Below are 16,889 nucleotides of genomic sequence, written 5' to 3'. Positions count from 1 at the left end.
GTGAGAGAAAAGAAACTATAAATTATATTGTATATGATACAATATTAAAACTATAGATTATATGTTATATTTGATATAACATATGGTTTAATATATATTATATGATATTAATATATATTAAATTAAATTAAATTGATAAATTTTATTTATTTAAAACTAATTTAAATTAATTGAGGGAGGGAGTTGTAACTCTCCCCCTTTATTTCTCTCCACTTTATGTGAGTGGAAAAAGTGGCCTTGCAAACATATTCTTCTTGATCTTCTTATAAAAAGAAAAACACAAAACAGTCCTCTGATTTTGAAAATCTCAAGAAAAGAAATTCCCTTCCTCATCCTCTCTATCAATCTTCCCTTCCCTCTCAACCAAAATCACTAGACCCACACCTCCTGGGTTCTCACTAGAGAATACCGAGGTCATCAATTGGTGGTGTCCTATTGGCCAATTATGTTTTCTATTCGTGATTTTCACGGAGAAGAGGTTTTTTACGTGAAAATTGAATTTCTTCAAAGGTAAGCCTTCTGGAACTCTTATTTTCTTCTTTGTTTAAGAATACTGTAATTTATCTGTAAAATGCATAATTTTCTGTTATCTTTGTAAAATTTATATTCTGTAAAAATGAAAATTTTAGGACGATCCCGCTTCTGCTCAATGTCCGTACATAGGGATCCTTCAGGGGCGACACGTGGCACCGGATGGATTGAAGATAAATGGTGGTTGGAGTGGAGGCAATACTGTTATAGGTGATAAGATAGCTGATGAAGCCAAAAGAGTAATACGACAAGTAAGATCGATAAAGAGAAGCTATAATTTATCCAAGGAATATAAAAATAAGGTGACCATAACTCTTACTAAGGGATGGAGACTAGGCTAGGAAGTTGGTTGAATCCTGATAGGATTTGCCAGGTAATATTCTAGGTCAATTCATGACCTGAGATACACCTAGGGTATAAAGGACAAAAATCTGTGATAAGCCTATCCTTGAGGTGAGCCTGATATAGTTGGATGCATAACTTCGTCATGAGATAGAGAAGTACATTGGAAAATCAGTTGGACCTCAAAAGAGTTTGGCTTGATAGGCCCAACAGCCCTTAGTAAGTCCAAATTGAGTTCCGCGACGGGGTGGCGTGGAAACCAAAGAGGGAGAATATACTACCAAGATAGGTTTTTAGGATTCAAACCCGAGGCAAAATAGCTAGGAAGATCATGAACTTTAACTTGAGAGTGGGAGTTAATGTTATGGGTGGATTCTAAAACCAAGGGCAAAAGCGTCAATTGGGAAAGAAAGGAAGATAAAAAAAAGTGGGTTGGAAATCAAATGGGTCCGATCGGCCTCAATCTCGGCCGAGTCGCAAGGAAAGGCCCATTAACTGGAAGGTCGAAAGGCCAAACACACAAGGAAGAAGTTTGGATCGACTAGACAAGAAGACTGAACGAGTCAACCGGGGTCCGAGTGTAATCCATGGCCCAATGTAGAATCCTAAAAATAACAAGGAAGAGATGATTAAGAGATAGAAAAGGAAAATGACCAGGACGAGAGCATATAAATGGAGAATAATAGAGAGAAACAAGGTAAGTTAATTGACCGACTTGTACTTAGATTGAGAATCTTTGAACTCTCTCTGACTTAAGCATTGGAGCATGTATGGCCTACACCACATCGGTGTGCAGTTTTGTTCTTTTGCAGGCGAGCTCTCTTCCCTCGAAAATACAAATCTACCGTTGAGGTCTCTTCCAAGGTTAGTCTAATCTTCCTTATCAAAATTTGTCATTAGTAGAGATCATATTCATCTCACTACAAAAAAAAATTATAATCTCTTACAATGATTTGCATAAATAGAATACTTGAATCCTTAACCAAATTAAAAAAATAATTACCAAAGACAACCTTAGAAATTAGTTTTAGAATATATCCACAATATCTTTCTTGTCGAACAAGTGACCAATACTTATAAGAATCTCTTTGAAATAAAACTTAAAATGTATTGGGAGTCGATAAGCTTAGGGTTATTTGGTTTGTAATCCAAATTCTATTTTATGTCTTCAGATTCATTGAATTTAAGAGATATGTGTTTGGCAGACAACCCGAATTCGGTTTCTGAAAACTGTTTCCGGATTCTGTGATCCAAACAGTGTAAATTCTGAAAACAATATTTTTATGTTTGCATTGTATCCATAATTTGAATTTTAAAATTTAAAATGCAAAATTATATTAAATAAAGTTAAAAACATTTAGAAATGTAATACATGTCATGTTATAAATTCAATTCAATTTTTTAAAAAATTAAAATATTTATTATGTAATGTATTATAAATTAGGTTGAATTCCAAATTCGGTCCTTTTGGTTTGTATAAGTAAGAAATTAGTTCATATGGTTTTAAAATTTAGATTTTAGTTCCTATGGTTTGATATAACTTCATATATAATCAATTTGTTAGATTCTCTTAAATAGTCCCTATGGCAAAGACTACTTACGAAGCTTTTATCAAACCATAGGAGATAAAATCTAATTAACCATAACACCTAAATTCTAACTTCTTCCAAACTATAGGGACAAAAATGGGAAATTATTTCAAATGGTATATCTGTTGAAAATATTTACAAGATATAGCAAAATTTTAAAACTATCAATGATAGACGCTTCTATCAGCATCTATCAATATCACTGATAGAAGTCTATCAATGTCTATCATTGATAGTTTTAAAATTTTACATATTTTGTAAATATTTTGTTTTATTTTTCTATATTTAAAAATGGCCCGACAAAAATTTCAATTTATCCTATAAATTATATAATATTACAAAAAATAATAATTTTATAATTTTTTAACATAAAACATGTTCATAAATAAATTAGCAATAGTTTATTATCAACTAATATTTAGTTGGTAACTACAACTAATTTGCAATTGTTTAAATTAGAATCAAAATTTTTAATCCTACTACCAAACATATATATCTGAAAATATGAATTATGTCTATGTTTTCATTTAATCCATTATTTTAAAATTTCTATTTTTAGATTCTCAACCAAACAGACTTAGAGATAATTCTCTATTTTCTCTAAATAATGTTTTTTTTTCTACCCAAGATCTTTGCCAAATTTGAAATATATATTTTAATATCTTATATTAAAGTCTTATAAGGGCTTTCATTTAATACGATATACATCTAGTTGATTTGAATTTTATTCAAATCCTAGGAGTATATATGTAAAATATTTGTATATTATTCCTAAAGTTAATTAATTAAACTCATTAATCAATTAATTTATTTTCATCAACTCTAGGTCATTATACTATAAACATAAAGTTATATTGATGTGTTGTATAGGACATTGTGTCCATAAATTTGGCCAAATTGTTACATAATTACGTCATATTTATTATTATGTATTAACATTTGGTAAACATTCATACATTTTTTTCCTCAAACTCTTTTTTAGGTTGTTGATAGGGTGTGCATCGTTTAGTCGGTGTCAATTTTGGAAAAAAAATTGACACCGAAAATCGACCAAACAAATGTGTAAAATCCAATCGTCGATTTGGTTGATTTTGTTGTTTTTTTTTTTAAAACAAGCAAAGTTAAGGTGAATGAAAATGAAAGATGAATTGATGAAGTATTATTCTTAGATTAACATAATTTGCAACATTATTAAATTTAAATCAACTATTTTTCTATGAAAAAATTTAAATCAATTGTGTAGTGGGTTTGGAAATGAGACAACATAAAATAAAAAATAATAAATTAATACTAAGGCAGTGGGCTTTGGCTTGGGTTGATGATAGTATATATCAAACGATCGATCGATTTTTCAATTTTTATATGAAAATTGAAAATTGTCGAACGGTCGAATCGATTTTCGGTGCTTCTATGCACACCCTTGTTGTTGGTGGTCAATTATTATTTCCCTTTAGATTTTGGTAATTCGAAAATGCTAAATGTAGATACATTATAATCATATTTCCACTTTTACCATTTTAAATATAAATCTATTATCTTTTCTATTTACGAGTTGAATATTATCTGCAATGCACGTGTTTTATAAAAATAAAATAATACTTGGAATAATTTAAGAAAAATATGCAAGAGAAGATATATCGATTAATTTATTATTTTTTTTATAACATTAAATCTTTTAAAATTTCACAAAATCTTTGTTTATCCTTTTATAATAATTCATGTAGTAAAAAAAATTCTTTTTAATTAATATTTGAATGGCGTGGTTATCTTCTAATTTAAAATTTTATTTTAAACTAAAATATTATTTTTTATGTTTTTAAGACATAAATCCTAAAAATTTATTTGCAATGTTGTTCTTAATTTTAAACTTTATTTCAAATAAATATTAATTTTTTTATTGGATGATTTGATTAACACTTTAATTTTCTTGGTTTGAAAAAATCATAATTTGTTATTCAATTTGATTTAAATCTAAAATCAAAACTTAATATATATAATTAACCAAATTTAATATCACACCCCATTATAAAAAAAGTGTTCATAAAAATGGAAAAAAAATAATGGTGAGAAGGTAAACAAGGTGGAAGGTAAGAATTGAATTTATAGAGAAAAATTGATTTAAACTTATAATCAAATATTGAAAATAAATCAAAATTGAAACTATTTTTTTTAAATGTATCGATTCATTTTAAAATGAAATTAATTTCTTAAAGATATTTAATACCATTGACGTTGGATGCTAAAAAAATAGGAAAAAAATACATTTTTTTTTCTTTTGCATGTGATGCTAAAAAAAACAAGGACAAACTAATTTATTTAATGATTTTGAATGTAAAATTATCCAATATATTTCTATAACCATCTACTAAAAAGAGCAAAAGGAGAAATGTTTCTCCCTCTTAGCTCCTTCTAGATAGTATAGGTTTTTTTAAAATTTTAAAATTTTAAAATTTTATCATTTATTATCTTTTTTTATTAGTTTTTTTTCAAAATTTCATCACTTTATCCATCTATCTATCTGTTTTTTTGCTCATAATTTTCAAAATTTCATATCTTCCAAATATCATGCAAATTAAATATTAATTAGGGGAAAAAATGTATCATGCAAATTAAAGGTGTATAGATTAAAGAAAAAAATAAGTTGGATGGTTTTGGGTTTAGTTTCTATTTAGTTTTTAGGTTTTAAAATATTTTACATTTAATATTTGAGTTTTGAATTTGGTTTCAATTTAGCATTTATGTTTCAGAGTGCTAGAATTTTAGCTTTGACTTTTGAGTTTTGCTTTAATATGATCCCAATTTTTCAAGATTTACACTTTTAACATCGATTTTTCACTAAATATTATTTTTTCGTCTTTAGTGTTAATTTATATTATTAAATTAAAAATCATTAAAAGAATGATAATTAATTAAGTTTCACTATTTTTATCCCTTTTAAAATTTCATCTTGTAATTTATTTAATAGTTAATAAAAATTGACGTTAATAATTGGAAGTGAGTATTAAATAGAAAATTGAGATTAAAAATATAAAATATTGAAACATAGCGACCAAATTGAAACAAAACTCAAATCTTAATAGTAAGATTATAACCTTTTAAATCTTAGGGACTAAATTGAAACAAAACTCAAAACTTAAGGTTGGGATTAAATGTGCAACATTTTAAATGACCAAATAGAAACTAGAGCAAAAAACCTAGGGACAAACAAGTATTATTTCCTATATTAAATATAAGTTTATTCTCTATCCCGGAAATTTAAAAATTTTCTATTAGTCTCTAAACTTTTATATTGTTAAATAAATCCTTAAACTTTTAATTTTGCGTCTTTAACTTTTTTATAGTTTTGAAAATTCATGAACCTATTAGATAGTAGCACAAAACTGGAAAATCGATGATCTATTTAACACAAAACTGAAAAATCGATGATGATCTATTTATATATAAAATTTAGTTTTATGTATAATAAATTTGTTAATTTTAAAAAATATTGAATATGCTAGAGACATATTAATTACAAAATTGATAATTTAGAGATTTATTTGAAATTTTTTAAAATTTAAATTTATTAAATACAAAATTGAATATTCGACTACTCTACTCCATTTAATTTCAGGATGTGAATTAAAAAATAATAACAAAATTTTTCATTCTATTTGATAGTATTTACTAAAATGAATGAAATCAATCTATGGGTTATACTACCAATTCTGAACAAATATCTCATTCCTCTATAAAATTCTTATCGAATTCATTACCATTCATTATTTCAATGGCAATTTTTTTTTAATTACTTTACGACACTATCCTTTCTCTCTCTCATCTATTAACAACTTATTTATTAATTATTTTACACTTTGTATTTTCTCTTCCATTTACACTATATTAATAATTTTACTTCTAATAGAAAACATAAAAAAAATATATATATATCGTGGAGGATCTTACATTGGAAAAAGTACGAGACTTCATCATCTTTATACAATTCATGAGCTGCTTCTTTTATTGACAATTAATTTTGAGAATAAACCACATAGATACGATAATAAAAAAAAAATATGAACTCAAAGAGGTACCATCTTGAGAGACATGTTGCAGTTTGATTTTTCATCTTCAAAATAACTATGCAAGACTTTTGTTGTTAAGTGCATGGACGTAAAAGCTTGTATTGTACTTATGGTTGCTTAATTGAATAAATATAGGCTTATACATAAAGTAAATTTGAGGATTAGGATTAGTTAAAAAATCATAAATGAACAAACAAAAAACTGGAGAAGTGGAGCTCAAAGGAGAAAGATGATAACATGCATAGTTCACATAAGCAACTTATGTCTTTATTATTATTATTTTATTAGAAAATTTACTTTTTTTAGTTTCAAGTTTTGAAGAATATGTGTGTTTGGTCTATGGGTTTTCAAAACATACATTTTTAGTTCCCGAGTTTTTAAAAGTAGATTCATTTAGTCCCTAAATTTTCAAAATGTATATTTTTAGTCTCCGAGTTTTTAAAAATAGGCTTAAAAGATCTCTGCAGTAATTTATTATTATTATTATTTTATATTTTAAATTATTTTTTAAAAAAATTACCATTTCTCTATAAAATTATTTTTAAACATATTTCTGTAATTCAAAATTTCGTATAATTATATACAAGGAAAAAAAAAATAGTCAAGGGACCTTTTTAGACTTTATTCTTAAAAACTTGGACTAAAAATGTACATTCTGAAAACTCGGACTAAATGTACTTATTCTAAATAACTCAAGGATTACAAAGGTATGTTAGTAAAATTCGGGAACCTAACACACTCATTCTTCAAAACTCGGGACTAAATACGTAGTTTACCCTCTTTTATTTTATATATATGTTTCAATTTGTTCACAAACGCAGATATAAACTTCTCTGCCTATAAATACGAGAATTGTTTTGAAACAACATTTGAATATTTTTTATTATTTAACAAATTTGATAAGTATCAAAATTTGATTCCGATTCCAAACAATTCTTAGTAAACAACTAAAATAGAAAAATTGTAGTATATGTCTAGATCAGAGAGGTGACTTTGAAAAATATCTAATCAGAGTTTTTAATGGAAAAATGTCTAACGACACATTTTTATGGGCATTTAATTTCATAAAGTGGGTTTTGATGGACTTTCTTGGATTTTTTTTAAAGTTTGTCTGGTGGTTGTGTATCTTTAGTGGTAAATCTAGATCGTGATGGACTGGTCGACAAGACTGAACTATAATAGAGTAGGATGAACTCGAGCGAGTTGAACAGTCACAGGGTGATCGGATCTAAGCAGGGACAATGACCTTAGGAAGAAAGACAACTTTTAAAACCCTTGGTTTACGTCAGTTATTTCAGAGAGTTTTGACGCTTGCAAATAGGGTTGGCGATGAGGCCGGGACGGGGCGGGGGAGGGTTCCCCATCCCCATCCCTCCGTTGGGGGATTTTACCCCATCCCCGCCCTACCATCGCCATTTGAAGGTGGGGGCAGGGATTTCTTATTGGGAAAACTGGTCCCCAAGGGGACCCATTCCCCGTTTTTTCTTTTGTTTTACATGGGTCTACAATCCTATTTGTATTGAGCTTGGACACTTTAGTTTTAGATTTTCCTAAATTAAAAACTAGCTAAATGTAAAAAGTTAAATATTTAATATATTTATATATATTTAAAAACCTAATCGGGCAGGGTCGGAGATGGGAACGAGGTGGCAATACCCTCCCCATCCCCACCCCGTCTCCGGCTTGGGGACCCCTTGACCTCATCCCCCGTCAAACCTAGGATTATCCATCTAGATTGGATGGGACCCCACGGAGAATTTTGTCAACCCTACCTATAAATACCTATGTAGGATAAAAACAAGCAGCACACATATAAGGTACAAATAACATGTATATTTATAGAAGAGAACTCATGTTTATGTTTTCTTTTTTATTTTCTCTGTTGGAGAGGGGATGGAGGAGAATGTGAAGGAGTTTGAGATGTTTTGATTCATGGATTTAGGGTTATTGTGTGTGAAGATAGTGTAAGTAAGCGTAATTCGAAATGCTTCCGTGTCTTTATAATCCTAAAAAAAATTTCAATGTTTTTCTTATTCATGGCTGGCATAAAATTTATGTTGCTAGCATTATTGCTTCACTTTTATGCCATTGTAAATCCTAGCTAAATGTTTGTTCATTATTTAACCTAAAAAAGTAATGACTTACCATATGTCCTTTGGTAGTTTTTGGGCCTCTATTTTTTATTCCATATTCCATGTATTTATTTCATAGATGAAAGCATGCTTTATTTTTAAATTTTGTATCATGTGTGTTTGTTGCTATCATAGAGAATGTATAAGTTTGTGTTCTATTTTTAAAATTTTGTATATTGTGTATTTGTTACTATCATGGTGAGAAGGTATATTAAGTTGGCTTATATTTGTGTGCATACATTGTTTCAGGTTGCAATTTTCGTTTTTATATGGTAGTTATTTATTTATTTTATATAATTTATTGACTTCATGTTAATTGAATTAGCTAATTACTTGAATTGATTTATTTTTATTATCTCTTCTTTTATTTTCAGCTAGTTTGAATTATCGGATCACCATCCTCTATATTTTCCTTTATTTATGACAAGTTTAAATTTTTGGATTAGATTCTGCATTTAATATCTAATATGGTTGAAATTTAGAGATGTCCACGGGGTGGGGACAAGGAAGGCTTCCCCATCCTCATCCCCGCCCCTATTTCATTCCCTATCCCTACGAAGGAAAAAGTTCTCCGTTTGTTTTTTTTTTTTTTTAATATATTCATTTTTAGTAATTTTGTTTATTTCCAAATAAATAAAATTATNTATATATATTAAATGAGTTATTTCCAATAAATTTTTCATTCAAAGAAAATAGTATAAAAATTCATTATAAAAATAATACTATTATATGTGTAAAATATAATTTAATTCTATAATTTTTAAAAGTTAAAATTTAAATATTAAAATATCATAGTCAAATTTTCTATTTAAATAGTATCGCATTTATGACTTAAGGTAGAAAATCTTAAATGTTAAAACAATTTAAAAATTTATTAAAGTATAAAAATGTTGAAATGAAAATCAGAAAATAATTCAATTTTTATACCACAAGTTTTATAAAAAAATATATAGATAAAATATAATAATAATAATAATTATTATTATAATTATTATTATAAACTCTGTCTATGTAAATATGAGTTAATAATAATAATAAGGTGGATATATGTTAAAACAACTATTTTAATGAAATATTTTACGTTTAGACATTTTAAAAATAGAAATTAGTTTTTAATATTAGACATTCCTCCGTTGGTCTTAATAAAATAATAATATTGAAATTTGGATCAGTAAAAGAGGCCTTAATGGAAGAAAACGATTGGATTTTGAAAAAGCCCTAAAATTGATAGCGTGTGAGAAATTACCAAACCCGAAATAACCCCCAAACCTAATCCAACTGCCACGTCTTCTTCAGCCGTTCTCCAAAAGCAAAACTCCTTTTTATTCTTTATTCTTTTTTCTTTTTAAAAAAAATATAAATTAAATCACAAACCTCACTTTCCCAACCAAATCCCAAACTCTTTTGCCTTCTTTTCAAGCCACTGCTCTCCCCGTCTATAAACATTCCGATCTTCCTTCTTCCTTATCCCTCTCTCAATCGCCAATTCCAAGATCCGGCCGCCGGAGCGACGATGTGCTGCTTTGGAAAGGTCTGCATGCTCTGCACGTGCCTGATTCTGGTGGTTGTCGCCATCGGTTTGCTTTTCGGATTCGGAGTTTTCAAAGACGGATTTCATAAGATTAAAGATAAGGTCGATTACTGCGATGGAGGTCTCTGCGGCGGCGGTGGCGGTGGCGGTGGCGGTGGAAGGCCTTTCTTCGCTGCGCCTCCTCCTCGGTTCTAGGTTTTCGTTTCTGTGGATCTTCGTTTCGATTCTTTTTTTATTTTTTGTTTAGGGGATATTTTGGGATTGCTTTATTATGCTTGCATATATTTCTCTTCATTTTTTTTAATTACAAATATTGGTGTTTTTTTTTCCTTTTAATATAAGGCATTTCCGTTTTTTTATACGATAATACATGAATATAGATGAAATAATGTAAAATTAATTGTTATGAACAAAATGTTTAGTTTCTAATATGAGGAAATACTAATCTGAAAATTTTCACGTATAGAAAAAATATCAAATTATTTATCGAAACAGAAAAAAGCTTCACATATAGAAAATTTTGCTTTATTTTTCTATTTTTGAAAATCCCTTACCATAAAAATGGTTAAAAGTTTTAATTTCATAATTTTGATAATTTTAAGTTATGTCATGCCCTTCTAAACCGTTCTTGGATTTGCTCATTCAATATCCTAAAATTTTATAACATTAGATGATGATAAATAATTGCTTTGTTTATAATACGATTGAAAGAAAAAAAAAAAGAAAGAAAGAAGAAAAAAAACATTATGCTTTCTTTTTTTTAGATATCTTTTATAAATTCTTGTAAAATTTTTTAAAAAATGTCATGTAATCCAATATGAATAGAAATACTAATAACAATATACATAACTATTTAATATATCTATATAATTGAAATATTTTTATCGTTATCAATGTTGATATTTTAATCTTTGATATTGATTCATCGATTTTCATTCGAAATTTGTTTCAAGTATTAAACATCGATGTAGTCTATATTCAAAATGATATTTTGGAATGAGTATCGATATAGTGCAGATACAATAATGATATAATTAAAAATACATTTGAATGAATAGTATTATACTATCGAAACATCAACATTATACTTTCTATCAATTTTGAATAAGCGTTAATAAACTAGTAATATTAATACTTAAAATTACATTTTTGAATGAGCACTAATGTAATATTGATGATATGCTATTAATACACTCATGTTTTATATTTGAATTGAATTTTGAATGTGTATTGAAATAATTATGATATACTCAATTCGAGCATTAAAACAAGTGTGATGAAAATAAACTATTCACCTCACAATGGTTTCTAAAAAATGTAGAACCGAGTAAGGATCAACTATATATGTTTAGTTCCCTTTGAACACATATGTGATTACTTCAACACTAAAAATACATTTTAGTCACGTTTGAGCTTTGTTGATTCACCAATGATGAACGTGTTATTTGTTTGTTATGCTCTCATGTCCACAAATAATGAGTGCATAACCACCTCTTGATGGATAAATTTGATATAATTAAGTATATCGATTGTATAACTAATATACTTTATATTTTGTATATTAGTTCATATACAAAATATAAAGTATATTAATATATCGGTTGATACACATTTAGGTATTATTTGTTTTTTATGTCTTTAAGTTGGCAAAATTTATAAGCTTAATTCTCTAAAATCGGATGGTTATCAAACAAGGGTTTTAAAAAGGGAATTTGAAAATGTAAGAAAGAAACAATGTGAATGGTCAAAGCAAAGCCATTTGAAAAAAGTTTGTAATGCTTGAGACAAGGAGTACACATGAATAAACTGAGATCACATCCAAATAAGAGAAGTTTTGAAGATATGAGTATGGTTGATAAAGACTTAAAAGAATTGATAATTACTACCTATATCACCAACTAGGTGCAAGTTCCTTTTCAATGTCCCAATCACAAAAACTCCAAACTTAGGAGTGTTTGGCTTGGAGAGGTCTATTGTTTGTGACCTATTAGAAATTTTCTTAGAAAATATATGAGTAAAGCACCCTTAAAAAGAACTGTATTGGTTTCAAAAATTAGGTATAATATAATTTTTTTTGAAAAAGATCAATTTATACTTTAAACGTTAGAGTCTTGTCACTTTAACTTGAAACCTCAAGCTAATAATTGTATCAATTAAAATTTTATATTTTCATAAGAGAATCAATTCAGACCATCTGATAGAATTTTGTTTTAAAATTGTTAATTTACAACTTTTCACAATTGTATAAAACTTTTTTAAATACAAAGATTAACGTAAATTGAAGACAAATACTTAAATCAAATTGATAGCAATGACTTTTCACCTTAACCCTGGAATCCCGTGTGATGAGTTTGAGAGATATGGGCTGAATCCATTTGGATTGATTGACTCGTTCAAGGGCGAGAACAAGTACCACACAATCGCCTCAAGACCCTTACGAAGGTGCGATTGTGAAGAGTGATGAAAACATTTACAATATCAACCATAAGATACAAACATGGATAGGAGGGATAAAGTCGCTAATAATCCATACTTTAAAGCGTCATTCCTAATGAATTTAAATGTGGCATTTACTATGAACTTAATTGGTAACGCCAACGTTTGTTGTTTGTTGTTTCTAATATCATATTTTTATTAAAGAAAAATAGTGTCGTGTCTGATGATTGTTTCTCGTTCTTTCTTTTTATCTAACATCACATTGGTATAATGATACACAAAAGTATAATGATACACAAAACTTTAAAATGTAGTTATCAAATAACTTTATTTTGGTATTTTATTTTCATAATATAGAAAAATAAAACAGTCGTAATGAGCTTAACAATTTGTGTTATCTGTATTGCCTTAAAATGGTAAAAAAAAAAAAAAAAAAAACAAAACAAAAGACAACCTTTTTACTTATTACGGGCAAAAGAAACAAGTCGATGTTTAATTTTACATCTTAAATTGGACACTATAAATACAATGATGCTACATTGTGAAATGACAAAATTTTGAAATGTTTCAAACAAAAATCATGGATGCCTTCAACCTTTCTTCAATCCTTTCGATATTTCTTCTTCTCACTTTGTTTCAAACCTGCACCATTGCCAACAAAAAGGCAAGCAATCTCTTCCTTTATATCATTATTTTGTTTCCTATTTGGTAGACTCATTTTTTTGATGCATAGAGATTCCTTTTTGTCGTGTAGCCTTACATCGTTTATTTGGGGTCGCATTCTCACGGTTTGAGTGCTTCATCGTTAGATCATCGACGTGCAACAGTATCTCATTATGATTTATTGGGATCGGTGTTGGGAAGGTGAACATCATTCAAATCATAGATTCTTTAGTTCTTTCTTGGATGAGTTTGCATCGTTCAACCTCATCATTTTATTTTGTCTTTCTTGAATCAATCTGCAGCAAAATGATAGCCAAAGAAGCTATTTTGTACTCATACAACAAACACATCAATGGCTTTGCTGCCATGCTTGATGAAAAGCAAGCTGCAGATCTTGCAAGTAAATTGTTCATACATTTCTAAACAAGTAAAATATGGTGTATCTTTGTTCAAAGAAACTCAAGATTGATGTTGTAGTACAAACACATGGCAGAATTTCCAAATGTTGTTTCGGTTTTCGAAAGTCAAGCAAGAAAATTGCATACAACACGATCATGGAAATTTCTTGGAATAGAAAAACATGAAGAAATTCCTTCCAACTACATCTGGAATGTTGCAAGATTTGGTGATGATATAATCATAGCTAATTTCGACACAGGTTTCTTCTACTCTCTTCTTGAACCCCATTTTCCTTTAATACAACAACTGCGGAGGTGGGGGATCGAACTTCCAACTCTTGGGAGAAAGGCCACCTTTTTAAACCCCTTTTGTGGTTATCTTTTTCTTTAACATTGTTCGTGTAATTGGGATATAGGTGTTTGGCCAGAATCTAAGAGCTTTAGTGATGAAGGGTATGGGCCTATCCCCTCAAGGTGGAAGGGAACTTGTCAAAGTGACCCCAAGTTCCATTGTAACAGGTCAAGAGATTCATTTCCTCTCTCTGTTTTTTCCCTTTCTATTATGGTAATAAATTCAAAATAGCTACCCTCAATGCAGAAAATTGATTGGAGCAAGATTCTTCAACTTAGGCTATGGTGAACTTAGTGTTACCTTCAATTCTTCAAAAGACAATGTAGGCCATGGAACCCACACTTTATCCATAGCTGGTGGCAATTTTGTCTCTGGAGCTAATGTTTTGGGAATGGGCAATGGAACTATCAAAGGTGGCTCCCCTCGAGCCCGTGTTGCGTCCTACAAGGTTTGTTGGCCAGCAGAAGCCAGCGAGTGTTTGGACCCAAATACCTTAGCTGCCTTTGAAGCTGCAATTGACGATGGTGTTGATGTCATCTCGATTTCTGTCGGTGCAGAGCCCAAAGAGTTTTTTAGTGATGCACTCTCTGTAGGAGCTTTCCATGCAGTTGAGCGAGGTATTGTTGTTGTTTGCTCGGCTGGAAACGTCGGACCAACTCCTGGGACTGTATCAAATGTGTCGCCATGGATTCTAACCGTTGGTGCTAGTACCATCGATAGAGATTTCACCAATTTTGTGGTCCTGGGAAACAAGAAGAAATTCAAGGTAACTCATACTCAATGCATTCAAAAGTAGAAAAACTTAATATGAACAATATTCTTTTATCTTAAATTATCTCTAAATTGCCAAAACCAGGGTACAAGCTTTTCTTCTAAGGCACTGCCATTTAACAAGTTATACCCTTTAATCAATGCCGTGGATGCAAAAGCCAACAATGTCTCCAATAGCGATGCGTGAGTATATATATTTAGTCGATTCCTTTTCCCAAGATATGAAAGAAAATATGAATGAATAATTAAACAATGCACCAAACAAACTTCAAATGAGTTATTGCAGGGAAGTTTGTGAGGAGGGATCGCTTGATCCCGAAAAGTTAACAGGGAAGATCGTGGTTTGCCTTCGAGGGGGTCTTCCAAGAGTGTCTAAGGGCTATGTAGCTGCCAAGGCAGGGGCTGCTGGAATGATTTTGGTTAACGATGAGGAAAGTGGGAATGCAATTTTAACTGATCTACACATCCTCCCAGCTTCCCATATAACCTACAATGACAGCATATCCATCTTCCAATACATCAATTCTACAAAGTATTGCCCTATGTTTCCTTATCACTTCTCGAGATTGTTCATAAATATATTGTCTTCTACAAGTTCAAAGTCATAATAACAACTACTTTGATCAGGACACCCATGGCTTACATCAGTTCCGTGATGACAGAACTGGAAATCAAACCATCCCCAGTAATGGCTGATTTCTCATCAAGAGGCCCCAATACAATAGAAGAGTCAATCCTTAAGGTTTTCTTCTTCTCAATGTGTTATGAAATGATGTTTCAACTAAAAATTATTGAGTTCAAATCCAAGTTAATTTTAAAGAAGACAACCATGTTCAATATAATCATATTAATAAGTTGAGTTTTATCAGCCTGATATAACAGCACCAGGTGTAAATATAATGGCGGCTTACCCCAATGGAGTACCATTAACAAAACTACCATTAGACGATCGTCAAGCTCCTTTCAATGTAGATTCTGGCACATCCATGGCCTGCCCCCATGTTGCTGGCATTGTAGGCCTTCTCAAAACCCTAAATCCCAAATGGAGTCCGGCCGCCATTAAATCTGCAATCATGACAACAGGTTCGTTCAATCATACAATCAAATAAAAAAACATAAAAGCAAGTCTATAGCCTAGATATTATTTCTGTAATCTAAACAATTTTCAATCAATTTCATCTCTGTAGCCAAAACAAGAGACAACAGTTTACATCCAATTTTAGACTCCACCGGACTCAAAGCAACTCCATTGGCATACGGTGCCGGACATGTTAATCCAAACAGTGCAATGGACCCAGGGCTCGTTTACGACATTACAATCGACGATTACCTCAATTTCTTGTGTGCTCGAGGCTACAATGCAACACAAATCAAAAGAATATCGAAGAAGATCTTTGTTTGCGATAGATCGTTCAAAGTGACGGATTTGAATTACCCTTCGATCTCAGTAACAGGTCTGAAAACGGGCCATGTGACGATCAATCGAAAAGTGAAGAATGTGGGAAGTCCAGGGACGTATGTTGCTCGAGTGAAGGCGCCATTGGAAGTTTCTATCATGGTTGAGCCAAGTACATTGCATTTTACTGCCATTGATGAAGAGAAAAGCTTCAAGGTTTTGTTGCATAGCACTGGAAAGGGCAACCAAAATGGTTATGTTTTTGGGAAATTAGCATGGTCTGATGGCAAACACCATGTTAGGAGCCAAATTGTTGTGAATTTAGGGGAATAGGTTAGTTTATTGGTAAGTAATAGGGTTAATTGTGGTAATAGCATAAAAAGTTTTCCATATTTCACAAATAACATTCTTTTCGATGAATTGTTTTAATGGCTCATTTTGATGCATATCGATATGGATCGATATTCAGAATAAAATAAATTTTTTTAACTTCTTTTAATACCACATTTCGAATCACTAAATTTTAGGCTTTTCAATGGAATATGGATTAGGATGACGATTGGGATTTAACAAAAATGAAGAGAAAAAATAAATGAAAATTTTGGCCTTGTGTTCTTGTAGTCCTCTATGGTCAATTTTTGTTTAGGAAGGAGAGATGAATTATTCTCTTCTATTTTTTTTTTG

The 16,889-nt window shown here is 30.0% G+C and overlaps 2 protein-coding genes across 2 annotated transcripts; both read left to right on the top strand.

Annotated features, from left to right (window-relative positions):
* Positions 1–10,033: 10,033 nt before the first annotated feature.
* Positions 10,034–10,556, top strand: LOC120091550 (uncharacterized protein Os04g0629400). Its single transcript, XM_039049638.1, has one exon. The coding sequence runs from the start codon at positions 10,172–10,174 to the stop codon at positions 10,382–10,384; it is 213 nt and encodes a 70-aa protein (XP_038905566.1). The 5' UTR covers positions 10,034–10,171; the 3' UTR covers positions 10,385–10,556.
* Positions 10,557–13,190: 2,634 nt separating this feature from the next.
* On the top strand, positions 13,191–16,660 carry LOC120090149 (subtilisin-like protease SBT5.4). The gene is made up of 11 exons (XM_039047666.1): positions 13,191–13,289; positions 13,380–13,489; positions 13,591–13,688; positions 13,782–13,946; positions 14,103–14,205; positions 14,285–14,804; positions 14,895–14,992; positions 15,096–15,341; positions 15,437–15,551; positions 15,679–15,892; positions 15,997–16,660. The coding sequence occupies exons 1-11, from the start codon at positions 13,206–13,208 to the stop codon at positions 16,536–16,538; spliced, it is 2,295 nt and encodes a 764-aa protein (XP_038903594.1). The 5' UTR covers positions 13,191–13,205; the 3' UTR covers positions 16,539–16,660.
* The last annotated feature ends 229 nt before the right edge of the window (positions 16,661–16,889 follow it).

This window comes from Benincasa hispida, chromosome 11, assembly GCF_009727055.1.
Source record: "Benincasa hispida cultivar B227 chromosome 11, ASM972705v1, whole genome shotgun sequence".
NCBI lineage: Eukaryota > Viridiplantae > Streptophyta > Magnoliopsida > Cucurbitales > Cucurbitaceae > Benincasa > Benincasa hispida.
This window is presented reverse-complemented; position numbering and strand designations above follow the sequence as displayed.